This window comes from Xenopus laevis, chromosome 7L, assembly GCF_017654675.1.
Source record: "Xenopus laevis strain J_2021 chromosome 7L, Xenopus_laevis_v10.1, whole genome shotgun sequence".
NCBI lineage: Eukaryota > Metazoa > Chordata > Amphibia > Anura > Pipidae > Xenopus > Xenopus laevis.
In genome coordinates this window covers 112764399-112783342 of record NC_054383.1, presented here as the reverse complement: position 1 = coordinate 112783342, position 18944 = coordinate 112764399, and the positions used below count along the sequence as shown (strand labels likewise).

The window sequence follows — 18944 nt, the reverse complement described above, 5'->3', positions numbered from 1 at the left end:
GTAGCAGTTCAGTGTCTGCACCTGAATTACTGAGCTGCCAGACTTAAACACCAGGGACAGAAACCTTAAATTTTACTTAGATTTTTGAAAAACAAAAATTAAAAATGTAAAGTAATTGAAAAAAGTCTTTATTTCTGGAAAACAATCTGAAAACAACTGAACTGAAAAAGTGTTTGAGAGGTGAACAACCAAATGAGTGTACAAGCAACTGCTCATTTGAAATATAAACCAATGGGGTTTTTTTTTTGTTTTTTTTGTGTATAAACCTCCACCAATAGGCTTGTATAGAGACTGTCAGCAGCAAAATGCCCAGGTATAATTCATACACACTGCAAGTGACACCAGTCAGCTCCCATACTCACTGTCAGTTGAATTATGCCTTTAATCCCCAATGCTGCCTTTCCAAGTGGAATACACCCATTTAGCCAAAACTGCCAGTCATCACCCATGTAGACCATCACTTCCATTACACCTATTTGTCCCACATGCCGACTGCCTCCCGCAGAAGGAAAACCAGTTTTAATATGTAGTGTTCAGCTGGCATAAATGCAAAATGGCATTTATGAAATGGCAAAATAGCATAGTTACTGAATATCCAGCTGTGAGACAAACTGCCAGATACAGAATCACTAAGCAATTGCAGCCAGCAGCAAAATCACCATTTGGTACACAAGCAGACTAACAGAAGGAAAGTACCTATCGGGTACAATTGCACAATCCCCCCAATCAATGCACACACAGACTAACAGCAGAGGAATCCCCATTTGGTACAAACCAGACTGCCAGTAACAGAATCCTCCAATGCCTACAACAATATATTTAGACAGCATTTGCAGCATTCCAATGCCAGGACATTCATTCACTTACAATAATAGGTCAGCAACATCAATTTCATACAACCAGGGGAGATCACCATGTATAATAAGGCACTAGCTACTTAAAGAGATACTGACACCAGAAAATAACCTTTTTTTATTGTCTATCATAACATTGTCTTTGAATGCTATTTATAATTTTGCCATAAAAGTATTTGCCCAATGCTTTTCCATTACCTTTCTTACCCCCACCTTCCTCTATGAGGGGGCTGCCATATTTGTGCAGCAGGAGTATGTTAGCATTAGAAACTCTAACTGACAGGTTGAGAAGGGACAGTCAGGTTTATGAACTTCAAGTGGCAATTATTTACAAAAGCAGAACTATCAGTGAAAAACGATCAACAGGACCTTTACGTAACTTTTCATGTTGAATAATATTTTGTCAGTATCACTGTAAAGGGGTTGTTCACCTTTAAGTTAACTTTTAGTATGATGTAGGGAGTGACATTCTAAGACAATTTGAAATTGGTTTTCATTTTTTATTATTTAAGGTTTTTGAGTTATTCAGCAGCTCTTCAGTTTGCAATTTCAGTAGTCTGGTTGCTAGGGTCCAAATTACCCTAGCAACCATGCAAGACAGGACCTTACTAGAAAGATGAGAAATAAACATTAACAATAACAATACATTTGTAGCCTTGCAGAGCATTTGATTATTTAAATGGGGTCAGCGACGACCATTTGAAAGCTGGAAAGAATCAGAAGAAAAAGACAAATAATTATAAAACTATACAAAAAAAATAATGAAGACCAAGTGAAAAGTTGCTTAGAATTGTCCATTCTATAATAACTCAAAAACCGCAAATTATAAAAAATGAAGAAAAATATCACTCTACACCATAGGTGAACAACCCCTTTAAATTGGGGGTTAAAATCCAACTTCCATTTAAAGATCTAGAAGACATACAGTAAGAACATGACAACTATGAGCTGTAAACTTTTAAAAGCATCTTTAACATACAGTGGAGAAGTGAGCAACTCCTTTCTTACCTGTGCCTGGTCTCCCCATGATAATCTCCTTCTTGGGTACGGGGTGGCTTGAATAGTCACTGGGCACAATCACTGGGAGAAGTGCAGCAGGAGATGGATGGAAGGCTACAGGCTGGAATGGTGAAGAAATGCTGAAGACGGGTGGAGGGTGTTCAGTGTATCCAGCGGAGGTGCAAATTGCAGGTTCTCCTGAGCTCTGTTGTCCTGTGGGTAAAGTCCGTGCTGCACTCTGCATTTGTGTGGCATTTATAGGGACAGGAATTTGAAGCTGGGTCTTAGATGGATGATCTTTGCTGCACACTTTACTTATTCGACATGGGCTGCTGCTACCTGATGCTGCTCCTCCAATATTCCTGGAGGTGCCATCTGAAAGCTTTTCAACAAACTTAGATGGGAGAGGCACATCTGGGTTTCGCACAATGACAGGAGAATCTCTCTGTACTGCAGGTACTCTGCGTATTGAGGGGCTGGGGTCAGAGGTCAAGCCAGCAGGGGGAGACACAAGCTGAGACGGGGAGGCCTGTTGAGAGCGAGAAAATATGGGAGCTGGCGAGACTGAATGAAACCCAGCTGGTGTAGAAGGGGTAGGTGTGTGAGACACTGAGTCAACTCCTGAATCCATACTGTCCGTCTTCTGAAAATCTGCAGCAGAGCTGACACTGCCATGGTGAGAATCTGGTTTCCTCTTACTGGGACTCATGGGTACTGTGAAAGTGAGGTTGGTCTGGAATGAGGGGAGGATACCTACAGCTTGTCTCTCCCTATGGTGAGTGTGATGAAGCATTTCTGAGGTCAGCACAGTTCCTCCTTTAGGGGTGCTGGCGCTAACGTGTCGGCTCCGTGCTCGTTGGATGACGGGTGAAGCATTTATGGGGCTAAAGTTGGCTGGCCGGAAACCAAAGAGTGGGGAAGGAGAGGGAGATGGCGTTGGTGAAAATGGAGACTGGTTTGAAACAGGAGAAAAAGATGGGGTTCCTGAGCGAGAGCTACCAAGAGACACCAACATATTGGCAGCTTCACACTCATCAAAGTCAAATCTAGAGAGGTCAGTAGGGGCCACCAGACGTGGCCGTGAATCTGTGCGAATACTACTAACTTCACTATCCCTTGAGGTATCATCCCAATCAAACTCGGCACTTCCTTCGCGGCCTCCTCTGCCCTCAGACATACTCTCCATCTCCTTGGTACGCATGGATAAGTGTCGAGAACAGTAGCCCCTGCGCTGAGATTCCTTCATGCAGCCATCCCTGGAGCACAGTCTTCTCCATTGTTTGCCATTGAATTTTTTCCGAATTCCATTGGGAGTACATACCACGTCTCCCTTCTTATACTTCTGCTGTGCAGCAGTCAAAGGCGTTCGAGAACGGGACCCTGGTGTGCTGCATTTATCCAGAGACACGCTGCTGCAGCTGCTGCGACTGCCTGCATCGGGGCTTAACAATGGAGACGGCTGCTCTGGCAGGCGTCCGACCATTATTCCAAATGCTGGTGATTTCGGTGGGGAAAGAATTCGCTGCTGAATGGAAGACGGCTTCTCCTCACTTACTGGCATGCTGAAGCTTATTTTTGATACTTCTGCATCCTCCAAGTGCTTCTGTTCTGTGCTCAACTCAATGGAGCTCCCCGATGCTTGGTCCAAGGGCAAAGCTGTAGCAAATCTTCCAGCTGCCTGTTGCTTCTTCTCCTCTGCGGTTTGTGCTGTCGCAAGTACAGATTCTTTACACCAAGGGGAGCGCAAGAGTCTGATGCAAGAATGGGGGACCAATCGGTATTCACGCTCCCTCCTACCAGGGCTTTGCTGTGTGCAAACCTTGTAGGACAGTGGATTCTGGACAATCTCCACCACTATGCCCTCCCGAAACACTGTATCATCAGGGCTCATGCAGAAACACACTGGCACACCCACCTCCACCTCACCTGCTTGAGGGATCTTATCTAGAAGGACTAAATGCTGTGTGATGTCCACAAATGTAAGAGGTTGTTCCCCTGGGAACTGAACACCAACTTGATTCTGGCGGAATTGCTTCACCTGGCAGAGCTGGAAACTCTCCTCCCTCCTAACCAGAATCCTTTGTTGCCTTAGGTGATGAAAGCCATGATCTGTACAAGGACCGGGTGAGGGGGCAATATCTATGTGGGTCTTCTCAGTTTCTTCTTCCAAGTCTGCAGAGTGCTCACTGGCAGTATCTGTGGAGGAGGACCTGACTGACTGGCACCTCTCCTCTGATACTATGACACTGCTCACTGGCTGCTCCCCACTACAGTCATGTAGAGTAGCAGGGCCCTCACTGCTACTGGATGAATCCTCTTGCCCTTCCTGAGATCCATGGCCTTCAATGTATTTCTTTTTGGGGGCCTTGGATTTGAAAGTGGCTGTTTTTCGGCTGGAAGGCATTTCCCATCGCCCAAGGTCATATGATGTTTTGTTGATAGCTTGGCTTTCGCTGGGTGCCTCCATGCTGGGTTCTGATTTTACTGTCCGTGGTAAGCCTTCCTCCTCCTCCTCTATCCCTGTTATTTGCTCTGCAGACTGAGCTGCCTGTTCCTGATCTTTCACATCTTGCTCAGTAGGTTCCATTTTTACCAGTATAGTCTTTGCGTCCAGGGGATGTCCAGAGTCTTCATCTGCCTCCTCTTCCATTTCTTCCTCTGCAGCTTCCTCCTCTTGCTCCTCTTCCTCCTCCTGTCTTCCTTCCTCCATCTTCCTCCTCAGTTTCTTGCTGCGAGAAGAATTTGAGGCTTTGCTGTGTGTGGTGCCGGTAGCTTTCTTTACGGATTTCATTTTGTAGCCTGTCTTTCAGAAAGACAGCACCTGCTGAAAACAAAAAGACATAATTATCAGTGTATTAATAGAGGAGAATACAGGAAGGCATTTAACCACTATCAAGTAATAGAAAGAGGCCTTTCTGCACATATCAAACAATCATACCCACAACACCTGCGTAAGACTGTATTAAAAAACCCTTATTCATTTTAAAATTTAGATTTGCAACACAAAGTAATTCCCCTGCATTTTAAGCAGAAGGTGACATTCATTGGGAAGTGTTAAGATTATGGTGATGGGGTGAGATTATCACTTTCAAACCTGCCTGTTCATATGCTCAAAGCATTTAAAAAATAATTATTTTATAATGTTAATAATAATGTTTTTTAAAATGTAAAGAAGCAGAGACATCCTAATGTGTCATTTATATAACAGAATGCTATTTTCTAGGTAACCAGGACCTTGCCTCTGGTTCTCAATTGTATGGATACACAGCTGGATATCACAAGGACTGTAGCCAGTACCAGGAAGAGTGTTGCTATCAAGGCACATAGTAAGCCGCATTTACTAAAAATATTCCAGAGGTGTTACTAAAAGTACATCATAAAGTGTTTGTTCAACTTTGAGTTAAAGTTAAGTATGATGTAGGGAGTGATATTCTGAGACAATTTGCAATTGGTTTTTATATTTTTTATCATTTGTGGGTTTTAAGATATTTAACTTTTTATTCAGCAGCTCTGCAGTTTGCAGTTTAAGCAACCTGGTTGCTAGGGTGCAAATTACCATAGCAACTATGCATTGATTTGAATAAGAGACTGGAATATGAAAAGGAGAGGACCTGAATAGAAAGAGGAGTAATAAACAGCCTATGTTAGTCTATGAGTAAGTGCCCCAGCAGGCATGAAACACGTTAGGCCTTTACCTGTATTGTCCTAATAAATGTATTTGAACTTTTAATGATTTTTGGTTTATTGTTTTTGAAAAAAAACACAACTTTTGCGGTTGTACTGTATACATGCACCCACAGACTGGAGTGAACTGTGAGTATTTTTCATTCCTTTATTATACCCATTTTTGTTTCACTATTGCTCTTGCATGTATTATATTTTGGTACTGGCAAAAACTTGTCTTTTTGCACCTTTTTCTTTATTTAGGGGCCGATTCACTAACTTCGAGTGAAGGATTCGAAGTAAAAAAACTTCAAATTTCGAAGTGTTTTTTGGGCTACTTCGACCATCGAATGGGCTACTATGACCTTCGACTACGACTTCGAATCGAAGGTTTCGAACTAAAAATCGTTCGACCATTCGATAGTCGAAGTACTGTCTCTTTAAGAAGAAACTTCGACACCCTAGTTCGCCATCTAAAAGCTACCGAACTCAATGTTAGCCTATGGGGAAGGTCCCCATAGGCTTGGCTAAATTGGCTTAGGCTTGGCTACGTTTTTTTGATCAAAGGATATTCCTTCGATCGTTGGATTAAAATCCTTCGAATCGTTCGATTCGAAGGATTTTATCGTTCGATCGAAGGAATAATCCTTCGATCGCACTATTTGCGCTAAATCCTTCGACTTCGATATTCGAAGGATTTTAATTCCCAGTCGAATATCGATTATCGGTTAATTAACCCTCGATATTCGACCCTTTGTGAATCGGCCCCTTAGTGTCCACTTCACCCAAGCAACCAAGCATTGATTTGAATAAGAGACTGGAATATGAACAGGAGAGGCCTGAATAGAAAGGTGAGTAATAAAAAGAAGCATTAACAATAAATGTGTAGCCTTACAGACCATTTGTTTTTAGATGAAAAGCTGGAGAGAGTCAAAAGCAAAAACGTATAGTTAAAAAACAATAAAAAAAATAAAGACCAATTGAAAAGTTCCTTGAAATTGGCTGCTAAATAATATGCTAAATGTTAACTTAAAGGTGAACGGCCTCTTTAACCCTATTTGAGTATAGTGTATTGAAGATCTTTTTTTTCAAAGTTCTAAAGACCAGCAAAAAGACTAAACGGCATCAAATAATGGGCAATATGAAAATACCAGCCCATGAGGCAAAATGGTCAGAAATAAAGAAAGTGACAACAAACGATCAGTTCCTATGCATGCCCAGCAGGCAGGGATAATCAGGACCGGAGTTATGTGCAATAGGTAGGAGCTAGGATGGTGGGAGGAACACAGGCCTGGCACACATTCAGCCCTTTAGCAGAACACTCATCAGGCCTATTATTCACATTATTTCCAAGATATGTGCAAGCGACACATACAGGGCAGTGCCATAGTGTAGAAAAACATTGTGATTGTTTAATGCTCTTTTCTGCAAGTAACATAATAAACGCAGTTTAGGGATCATTAAATAAAAAATAATTATAATCAAAATACATATACTCACACGCTACCAAATACCCGTATAATGTACTAGAAATTACCTCAACCCTTTTCTTTTGGGACATTTATAAGATGAAAACTCCCAGCAGAAGGAGCAGAGATCTAACCGTACAAACAATACGGATTCCTCCGACTGCTCTGTTCCAGGCTCTACACAGAGTGGGAGTTTGTTGCAGACTAAATGCCCAACGCTCTACAACCCACATTAATCTCAGGCACCGTATAAATGTGACAAGTCTGTATCACGGGTTACACATCCGAGTTGGTCCTCTCATTTCCTGCCAGAGGCTTGAACGTTAATATATACAAAGCAGAACTTGTTCAGACACGTACACACAGACACACAAAGGGGCACGAGTAAATAGTAATAAGAAACGAACATGCACCCTTACTAATATATATATATATATATATATATATATATATATATATATATATATATATATATATATATATATATATATATATATATATATATATATATATATATGATAGATAAAAAGATAGAGATGATAGTTAGACAGAGAGAAAGAGACAGGTGATTGATAGAGAGATTATAGATCAATACATAGATAAACATATGGATAGAGATGATAGATAGATGACAGATAGATAAAGAGACAGATGAGAGATTTATAGATAGATAGATAGATAGATAGATAGATAGATAGATAGATGGATAGAGTGAGAGAGATGATCGCTAGAGATAATAAATAGAAAGATAGAGATGATAGACAGAGAGAAAGAGACCAATGATCGATAGAGAGATTATAGATCAATACATAGATAAACAGAAGGATAGATAGAGTGAAAGAAAGAGATACTAGACAGATGAGAGAATATATATATATATATATATATATGTATGTATTCACCGAGAGGCCTGTATAGATGCACAGCATACACAAAGCCTGCATTGTAGAAACACATCTTGTATCCAGATTGTAGTTTTTATGTGGATGCCATACAATGATTCAGTAAATCCCCCACACTGTGCACATGTACATACATCCCGCATTCAGTTATAGTTATAGCTTGTATCTAAGCAGAGCACCATCAATCATTCAGTCATATGTGAAAATATTTAATAGGCGTTCTTCTTCCCACGAGTGGGCTCTGCAATTTGCAACATCAAGCAGAAAATCAGTGACCACAGAGGTTTGGGTTAAACAATGAGTGTGAACATGTGGGAAGGTAACAGAGCACAGCAATAATGCACAAGTGAGTATAGAATAAAGAGACCCAGAACATATGCAGGAAGGTGATGAGAAGTAACAGGGAGCATATATTAGTGATGTATTAGTGATGTATTAGTGAGCATAGAAGAATGTGTAAGAATGTACGAGTGGGGATAGATTATGTTTATCACTGGTTCATGAGTTTGTGTAACAATAAATAATCTATACAAAACAGAGTATAAACAACTGAAAAGTGCATTAACACACACAGATGAGCCCAGTGCTCAGCCATAGCCCCCACCCTTCCATTCCTGTTCCTCCACTTGCCCTCAGTTTACTGGCCCTACTCCAGGTTGCACACCCAACCCCATTGCCACCTACCCCTAGTTCCGACACTGCACTGAGCATATACAATTGTGTAAGGAAGAAGTGTAACATCAGCATCATATATAACACTGAGCATGCACAAGTGCAAGTCAACCCCAAAATAAAGATGTGCCTCATAAAAGAAAACATCATCCAAAGAAACTTTCCAATATACATTTATTAAAAATTTCCAGTGCTTTTAAAGGGGTTGTTCACCTTCCAAATACATTTTTCAGTTGAGTTGTTTTCAGATTGTTCTCCAGAAATTAAGATTTTTTTCAATTGCTTTCTATCTGTATGGATTTTTTAATCGTTTTTCCAAAATCTACATTTAAGGGGTAAAAAAACCCAGAGCGGATTTGATCAGAGCTTGATCGGACTTTGATCAAATCCGCTCTGGGTTTTTTCACGCTTATTTATTATTACATTTTCCCAAAAATTTGCTTTGTGGGAAAAAATCTAATTTTCAAGATTTTTTCGGATTTTCCACCCGAAAACTTCAGGGTATTGCACGAAACACAGCGCACATCAAAAAATCATTGGGAATTCTCCCATTGACTTATATGCAACCTCGACAGGTCGGAGTTGCCGGATTTTCTGATACAGACTTTTGTATCCTCAGGATTTAATAAATTCCAAAAATTTGTGATTTATTTAGTAAATAACCTCCTTAAAGTTCCTATCTGGTGTTTCAGTCTGGCAGCTCAGTAATTCAGGTGCAGACTCTAAACTGTTACAATTTTGCAACATTTAGGGGCAGATTTACTAAGCTCGAGTGAATTTTCAAAGTTAAAAAAGTTTGAATTTCAAAGTAATTTTTTGGGTACTTCGACCATCGAATAGGCTACTACAACCTTCGACTTCGATTAGAACGTTTCGAAGTAGAAATCGTTCGACTATTCGATCGAAGTACTGTCTCTTTTAAAAAAACTTTGACTTCAATACTTCGCCAACTTAAACCTGCCGAAGTGCTATGTTAGCCTATGGGGACCTGCCAGAGCAATTTTCTAAGTTTTTGGGTATCGAAGGAACATCGTACGATAAAATCGGTCGAATCGTACGTTTCAAAGTACGGTCGGCGTACGATCGTATGATGAATAAGATCCTCCGACTTCGAATGTCGGAGGATCCTATTTGATGGTCAAATTTCGAAGTATTTTCTACTTCGAAATGCGACCCTTGATAAATCTGCCCCTTAGTTGATTTCTCGGCAGCATCTGTGGAATATTAGCAACTACTGTATCAATTCTAACAGAGCAATGAAACTCCAGGATTCTGCTCAGCAGGGACAAAGATAATAAATGTTTCAACTAAATGTATCAGTTTAGAACAATTTAGAGTGTCGGCGATCCCCCCCCCCGGGCTGCTTTAGAAAGTGAAATATTAAACTTACACTTCAATATTAAAAAAACGGTCACAGATAGAAAATAGAATGTGATTGGGGAAAAGTTTTCACCAATGTTATTCTCTGGGGCCCCAATGTTTTTTTTTAACTTATAAGGGGGCCCTGGCGCCAACATTTTTTTTTAACTTATGGGGGGTCCTGACCACTAATGATTTTTAAAAACTTTTATGGGGGGGGCCTTGGCGCTAATGATTTTTTAAAACAAAAATAAATCTTTTATGGGGGCCCTGTCACCAATGTTTTGTTTTTTTTAACTTATAAGGGTACCCTTACAATCAATGGCTTTTTATACCTTGTGTGTATGTGGGGGGGGGTTTACCTTTTTTAGCGCTGATGTCTGTGTGGTTTTTTAACTGTGGTGTGGGGTGCACGGGATCTGGGATGGGGCTTGGTTGGGCAGGGCCCAGAATATTTTGTTGTACAGGGTCCAGTGATTTTTAATGCTGGCCCTGTGTAAGGGTCAGGTCACACAGGCAGATTCGGGGAGATTTGTCGCCCAGTGATAAATCTCCTCTTCTTCGGGGCGACTAATCTCCCCGAACTGCCTCCCCGTCGGCTAAAATGTAAATCGCCAGCGCAATGGCACTCGGCGCAATTCGTTTTGATTCGAAGTCGCCTGAAGTTTCCTTGAGAGGCACCAGGGCAGACACTGCTTTAATTAGCAATATGTACAAATAATTTAAAAACCGTAGAAAAATTGTAATGAATGTATATTGCAAAGTTGCTTCAATTGTGTTTTATTTCGCAAAAATTATTTTTGGGTTGACATTCCCTTGAACACTAGACGTGTACAAATAATTTAAAAACCATAGAAAAATTGTAATGAATGTATATTGCAAAGTTGCTTCAATTGTGTTTTCTTTGGCAAAATTTATTTTTGGGTTGACATTCCCTTGAAAACTAGACGTGCACAAGAAGGGTTTCACAGCAAGCACATAGAAGCAGGCATAGGAGAGCATGTGTCAATTTGCACAAGTGTTTACTATTAGGGAAAAAAATATATATATATCAAAAGATATATGTCCCAAGGCTTATTTATAGTAAAAAGAAAGTTATTTATTAATATTCACATTAAAAAATGGTACATACTGACCCCACATGGCCCATCTTATGCGTTTCGTACCCTCCAGCACAGTCATAGTTGTCTCCTATTTACTATTAGGGATGAGTTGAATTTTTTCGCCTTGTTTAGCCGTGGAAATGACACCCATAGACCCAAAAAAATTTTTGCCCCACATCAATATAGACTTTTTTAAAGTTTATGGCTGTCTGCGACATTTTGCCCGTGGCAAATTTTTGGCGCAGCAAAACTGGTGTAATTCGCCCAAGCCTATTTACTATGTAAAAATAAGTGAAGAAGGCAATACATATGAAGAGAGGGGCATTAATACAGACGTGTGTACACAACACAAATAAAACCTGCATACACACTAACATAAATTGTGCAAGCTGCAGGAGCAGAGATGTGTGAGATAAGAGTGTGTTAGATAAGGTGACACACACACAAATATGTACAAACATGTCTGGGATCCAGCAACATGGAAAGAGCCACATACGTTTCATTTTCATGCCCCTAAACATTTCCACGGAGAAGAAATTTCCACATGTAGGGATCAGCGAGGAGGCTGAGACACCCAGACAATCTCACACAAGTACACCTACGCCTTTCACGCACTAGTTCACACCCCCTCAAGTCATTGCACAAATTCCCTGCTAACAACTTCAGCAAAGATGCAGGATCACAAAGGAGCGAAAACCACTAGAACACGTATTAAAGGTGACATTCGTCTTTCAGATTCATTCTTGGGGATGTTGCGAATACACAGTTGAGGATTCCGTCAAATACCAAATCCACCACAAGATTCTGAATCCCGAACCAATTCTTTAATCTAATTTGCATATGCAAATGATCAAATTCGCACACCCAAAAAAAAGTCTGCATACAAAGCACAAAAAAAATCGTCACCCTCATTTATCCAGTGGTCTGAAGTCACGAGGCAATAAGAGTTCAGATTTGGTTTGACCAGGGACTCGGTCACATCTAAATCCTGAAAAAAAACCTCAGATTTGTCGGAATCCTGTATTTGGTCCTTATGCATTATCTCATTAAGTTACAACTAGGGTTGCCACCTGGCTGGTATTTTACCGGCCTGGCCAGTAAAAATGATGGTTGATACCAATGTTATTAATAGGGAAAAAAGCTAAATATATAGAAAAGCCAGTATTTTTTTTCCAGAAAAGGTGACAACCCTAGTTACAACTACAGATCAACAACTATTTGTGTCCAACCTGTGACCTTTTCAACATAACAGAACTAAAATTAAATAAATATAATTATAATTAAATAAATATAATTATTTGGCTAAAATGGTCTCTATGAGAGACGGCCTGTCTGTTATTCAGAGCTTTCTGGATGATGGATCCCATACGTGTGTGTGTGTGTATATATATTCCAGTAAATGGACCCGCACTCCTTCATTTTGGTGAAATAAATCAATGTGCTTTATTCACAAATTCATTTCCAACGTTTCGGTCCTCTCTGGGTTTTCCATTTACTGGAATATATTACAAAGTCTTGACCAACGCACCACCATCTATACTTTAAATCCAGAAAGAGTGCGCTCACTGTACTGACATTATATATATATATATATATATTTTTATATATATATTTTTTTTAATTTTTTTTTTTAAATTTATTATGCATGTATTGAATCCGGGATTCGGTACAGGTTTCAGCCGAACTCTTCTTGAAAGTTTTGTGTTTTAGATGAATCCTCCAAAAAAATGGATTTGGTGCATCTGTAATACGTGCGTGTGCGTGTAGTGAATAAAGTACCCCCTCTTGTAAAATATAACTTCTTTTATTATAATACGCAAGTTTCAATGAGTCATGTGACAGAAATGACATCAGAACTCACCGTTTATAAGGATATAATTTACAAGATATTCATGGCTTTTGTGTATTATATATATATATATTTATTTATATATAGGATTCCATAACCATTTCCATAATGACCCTCTCAAGGTTGCAGCTATTCTTGCACCAAATCCAAAATTTCATGTGGGATTTTTCCAAATCCAACAGTTACCAGGTTAATTTATTTCACGTCTGCTGTTATTGACTTATCTGCTGTAGTAGGAGGAGACCAGGGGAACCCTTCTAATCAGTTCACAGTAATAATCTTATATGTTGATAATCATAGACAGGGCGGTCACCCCCAACTATAAATTCTTCAGCTACCACTACTGTACAAAAACTCCCAGAATCCCACCCGGAGCATTTTATGAACATTTACATAGTCATATGTATTTTAATCCAAAAAGTATGGATTTGCAAAAGCAGAGCTAGCAGTCCATAAGTGCATATTCAAAATGTGATGCAGGTTACTTTTCACATCCCCCCCCAGGGTTGCCACATGAGTGACTTTTTACTTGGTCGGTAAAAACGATGTCAATGTTATCAATATGGAAAAAGTTAAAAACATAAGAGGCTATTATTTTTTGCAAACCCAATCAGCCCCAAACAACTATGCCCACCAGTGAACATCAGAATTATCTATCTGATAATATTTCACAATTCTGTCATTTCTATTATATTTTATCCATGGGAAAAGATCTGATTTTTCATGGCCACAGGGGTCCCTTTAGGCCCCAGGGCATATAGTTGGAGTAAGCCCCAGAGGATCTGGTGCACCCCTCATAATGGTCTACCCTGGGACAAAATTATATATATATATATATATATATCTATATCTATATCTATATCTATATCTATATCTATATATATATATATATATAGTCAATGTATATATATCCATGCTTAACCAGCAGAGATTTGTTAATCACTGACTGTCAGTTCTGACAACCATACCAAGCAAGAGTTAATAAATCCAACCAGTTAGTGGGTAGCCCATACTAGTACAGTAGTAACAAGCAGCCGGCAGCACCCCACCATTACAAACACTGGATACCAGCTTTGATCGCACATACTAAACCAGTGCTAAATGCATTTCCTTTAATTTCAGCACAACCACATAACAGTCACTGATCGTGAAACTGTGATGATGTCACATTTGAGGAATTTCCAAAGCCCCATCCATATCAGAACATCGACCCAACATACTATATTAATCCGGGCAATGTAGCCGGACCGAAAGCTAAAATGGAGGACTGAGAGAAGGTTGTAGGGTCTGTTTCCTGACGGATCTCATACTCAAGATTTATTGCGTTTATTAAGACAAACGCCTCTTAACATCAATAATAATAATAATAATAATAATAATATGGGTTGTGCAGAGAATTTCCCAGCTCAGATCTGATTGCTCTAGGATTCTCGTGCAAGATAAATACATTTATACTGGATAGTGTATAGTTTATGACTTGCAGAGGGGGGATAAAATGACACAGATGAGGAGAACTCCTACAGACTTTTTTTTTTTTTACAGGTCACTGCATCTCTATGTTCTAGGTTTGGATTGAGTTACGTTTTAATGGAAGACACTGAATCTGGCCCTGCAGAGCTCATATTAAAGCAGTGGGTCCAACCAATCGATAGGGTTCAAATATACAGCATGACTCCTCAAAGGGCTATATTTTCCTCTACGTTCTGCTGCCACTACAGCTTCTTCGTCATCAGCCATAAGCCCTATTCATTTCTCATACTAACACATGAAACCCTCCATCTAAACACCCACCCCTGACTGCGCAAATCCCCCATGACTAACGGCAATGTATATTTTTATACTCTACATACCGGGGCGATTGTACAATTTGATTAGCACCCACCAAGAGAATACGGTGTCAAACCTGTCCGTCTATCAATGTAGTTCTTCCTGCAGTGTTCCAGGAGCAGTTGTACTACCATTCCCACTATCCCTTGGCAGCTAGAAGCTTTAGTGAAGTGCCGGAAACTGCTCATATAAATATACATACATATAAATATAAATGTATAGATACACACCAGGCAGTCTCAGCATTTATACGTATGCTTAACTTGTGGCCCTCCAGTTGTTGATGAACTGCAACTCCCAGAACCCCGACATCTGACAGGATGCCAGGAGTTGTAGTCCAACTGATGGACAGACACAGATGCAACATTACAGATTTATCAGAGACGGGGGAATGTAAAGCCAGAAAACACACTCACACTCACACAGTCAATGATATTAAGAAGGGATTAGGGTAGAGGCTGCTCGATCAGTTGTCCTAACCAAGTGTATTTATATACAGCCTTTCTTTATCTGAAACTCCCAGCAATTAGAAGCTGGCATAGGATGCTGGGAGTTGTAGTTTACCAACTGCTTAGATCCACAGGTTGAAGCTAACCCACCATATTCTCCAGATAAAGACCAGCAGAATATCTAATCTCTGTACAAGGGCAAGGAATCTGCCAGTCCCAGTGGGTATAAAGTTACAGCTGGGATGTCCAGGATGAAACCCTGCAGTTTTGCTGAACCACAACACCCAGCAGCCTCCAACAGCCCAGGCACTCTAGGGATGATGGGAAGTGTAGTTCAGCAGCTGCTGGAGGAAATCAAGTTGGACGTCTCCAACAAGACAGCGGCTCTTAACAAGGATTAGGCAGAGACCTAAGAGTCTCTAGGCGGAAGCTGGAGATATACATACAAGAGAAAAGTAAACATATGGCAGAAGACAACCAACACGAGATATCCACTCAGGCACTTCTTGTACACGGGGAGGTCAAGCTTCTACTGACCGTAGGGGAGCCGCGGACACTCACCTGGCCCTCACCCACGGACATCCCACACACTGCTGCCTGGCCCCTTACTCCAGGAGACAAAATGGTGAATGAAGCAGGAACAGCTGGCACGGGCAGCCAATCACAGCCCACAACTAGCCCAGTGACAGACTTGGCAGCCAATCAGAAGACCCCGCAGGCGGAGCATCTTGACAGGAGGGGAAGAAGCTTGAGCAACACTTACAGTAACCAATTATATGCGAGAAATAAGAAAAAGGGGCGGAGAGCAAGCTAAAGCAAGCAGCCGACGTGTACAGTAACCAATGAGGAAAAGCACGAGGACGGCCTCGGCCTACCAACCAGGGAGCGAGAAGAAGTGCCTTGTTTATCAAGTCAGCCACAGTGCCTGACGGGAGTTGTAGTCTGGACTTGTAAAGCTTTACGTAGACTGCAAGTGAAGACAACTTGTACAGAGAACTACAACTCCCAGTTTTCCCCGAGGAAATAAACTTGTGTTGGGAGGAGATGCGAAAAACTGATGGAATTTCCACAAATCTGCGAGCTGTGAGCAAGAAGTGTGCGGAAGCTTGAGCAACTCAGTCGTGGAGCCTCTAGGCAAATGCCTTGTTGCGGGTACAAACTAACTCACCCTTCTTGTCCCCCTTTTTTTTGGCTCCTCATCAGATACCGGCAGCTCCAGCCAGTCTCTTCCCACACAGCAACAGCAAGAGCCCATCCCAGCCAACCAACCAGAGATCGGCACAGGTGTTGCGTCATGGTCTAGAGGGAAGGATCTCAGTCTAGAACTCGCTTACCCACGAATCCAAGGCCACGCCTCTTGCCGGCGCGTGCCGGGGGGGGATGGTTTGTAGCTGACGTCACCATTCGCTTGGCTCATTGGTTGAGAGGGTTAGAAGCGGTAGCCAATAGATAACGACCCGCGTGACGTTGCGAAGCGTGTTGCCATCAAACTGGAAGGAGTGGGCGCGGCCTGTCGGGAGATGAGCGGCTGGCACACACAAGATGAGGCGGAGTCTAGGTTACTCAATGTGTAGCCATATAGTACAAGCAGCGCCACCTGCTGCAACGAGAGAGTGTCGCAGAGTGGAATCTGTAGTTCATATGAGAGTTTTACTTATCTATATCACTGTTATTAAAAAATGAACAGATACTGCAGTATTAACACTGGTTACACGTAACATAATGCTGCGGATGTAAAGCGTTTCTCTTTGCCTTCTGCTCCCTGTGGGAGTGATGTGTACGGGCCCAGGGGTGTTGTGGGTAATCACTAGTCCCATAATGCTCTTTGTGTGGAGACAGCTCTGTGGAGGAGTTAGTTGTTAGTGGGCCTGAGGCAGGAGTGCCTCGCTGATGAGAATCCTCGACCCACAGGCGGATTTTGGAGTTTGAGGCAAGGCAGGGAGGCTTAGACTGAGGGCTGGTAGTAAGTGACAGGATAGTTAGCGTCAGAGGAAGGGCCATGGCAAACAGCTCCACTTTTTAGTAACAACAAACCATGGCACCCAGAGTTCTTTACTAGAAACCTCCCATTACGCACTCGGGCAGGTGTTTGTCACCATCTTTTCCCTAATGAAAGCTCTTTGTCGATTTTGGTGACTCTATAACTCAGTTGGCCCTTGAAATATATATATACGATAAAAAAAAAAAGACCAGCACTCAGGTATTTGGTCTCTTGCAAATGCCGAACCCCCGTCAACCACCAGGTCTGGACTGAGATTTGAAATAGGCCCTGGCATTATAGATAAACAGAAGCCCAAACAGGCCATAGGGTTGCCACGTGGCCGGTTAAAATGACGCTCGATGCCCATGTTATTAATAGGAATAAACGGCAAGAAAATAGGAAGGCCGGTATTTTTTTCCAGAAAAGGTGGCAACCAGTGGCGTAACTAGATATTACTGGGCCCCACAGCAAATTATTTTTCAGGCCCCCAAAATTTTTAGCACTTGACTTGTTTTACCAATATTTATTGAAACTGTATATGAATTAGGGCCTCGTGGGGCCCCTATACCTCCTGGGCCCCCCTGCAGGCGCAGGGTCTGCTTCCTCTATAGTTACGCCCCTGGTGGCAACCCTACATACAGAGGCCAAAACTGCCCCCACCAGCCCAATAAAAGTATCTATAATGACTTATAGCAGCCCCTCTGACATTTGCCAGAACCCACAGATTGCCAGTCCACGTCTGCCACTCATGCACCCCATTACGGTTTGATAGCCCCTACCTTATGACAGAATGCAGAGTGGACAGGTTTTGGGTGGATCGGGAGTAGGGTTGCCTTCCTATATATTTATCTTTTTTTCCCTATTAATAACATTGGGATCAATCATCATTTTTACCGGTAAGGCCGGTAAAATACCGGCCAGGTGGCAACCCTAATCGGGCATAATTGGGTTTAGTTTGGGAAGAACACTGGCGTGGTCTAATTTGTCCCTCATTTGATAATTTAAATATTGAGAGGTCTAGAGCAAGTACAGTTTGATTGACAGCTGCTAATCCCCCTGAATTCTGCTCTCCGGTGGCAAACGCCAACAAGAAGCACAGTTGAGTCCAAACTGGTTCTGACTTTCAATGCACATGCTCCTGTTTACCAAAGACAGGAAGTCAAGCGGCTAGAGAGTGTGGCCACCAACACCCTGTGCACCTCGTCATACTCTGCAGATTACCATAAGGTACAGGGGAGCGGGGCAGTATTGTAATGCAGGGGGGGGGCAAAGCTGGCCTCTGCTGGTGACCATAGTGGTATAAAGGGGTTTCAGTCTCTTTAAGTAACTTCTTAGCCCTCGCTTCACTATGGGACTTTTTACTCTTAACACTTTCTTCATATGATCGTCACTTTTACCAAATCCCTACTTTTTTTTGCTAAGAAGTTAATCATTTAAAGATTTAAAGGAGACATATATGATAAATGAACCCCCCCTAATCCTGTAGGCAAAAAATGAATTCTACATGGTGCGGGTTTCACACTAGGCTAAACAATTATTATCTTTAAAAATGGCACCACTATTGTAGCCCCCCATAGATCTGCTTTGGTCCCTGACTGTGTTTTAAATGAGGGGTGGGTGTATAGTAATGGTCCCTGCCAGAAGCACAGTAGAAGGGGGAAAGCCAATCACAGCCCCGCAGTCACAAAAGCAGGCTTCAGTTCCCTATAAGGTCAGCCTAGCTGCAACCTAAAACACTACCAATTTAAGTACATTCCTTCTATATTATAAAGAGTATAATGCACTGGTACATTCTTGTTTTTCACACAAAAGTCCCC

The 18944-nt window shown here is 41.5% G+C and overlaps 1 protein-coding gene across 8 annotated transcripts in view; it reads right to left on the bottom strand.

Annotated features, from left to right (window-relative positions):
* Nucleotides 1–16796, bottom strand: part of cic.L (capicua transcriptional repressor L homeolog) — a 93815-nt gene extending 77019 nt beyond the window's left edge. The window contains exons 1-2 of one of the 8 annotated variants that reach the window (XM_018226304.2): nt 15708–16796; nt 1863–4677 (exon numbers count right to left, since the gene is read on the bottom strand). In XM_018226304.2, coding sequence (XP_018081793.1) covers nt 1863–4644 — 2782 coding nt within the window. In that variant the 5' untranslated portion in view covers nt 4645–4677; nt 15708–16796. The remainder of the gene's footprint in view (nt 1–1862; nt 4678–15707) is intronic. The other 7 variants (XM_041569537.1, XM_018226303.2, XM_018226302.2 and 4 more) reach the window with 7 other exon arrangements.
* Nucleotides 16797–18944: the final 2148 nt, after the last annotated feature.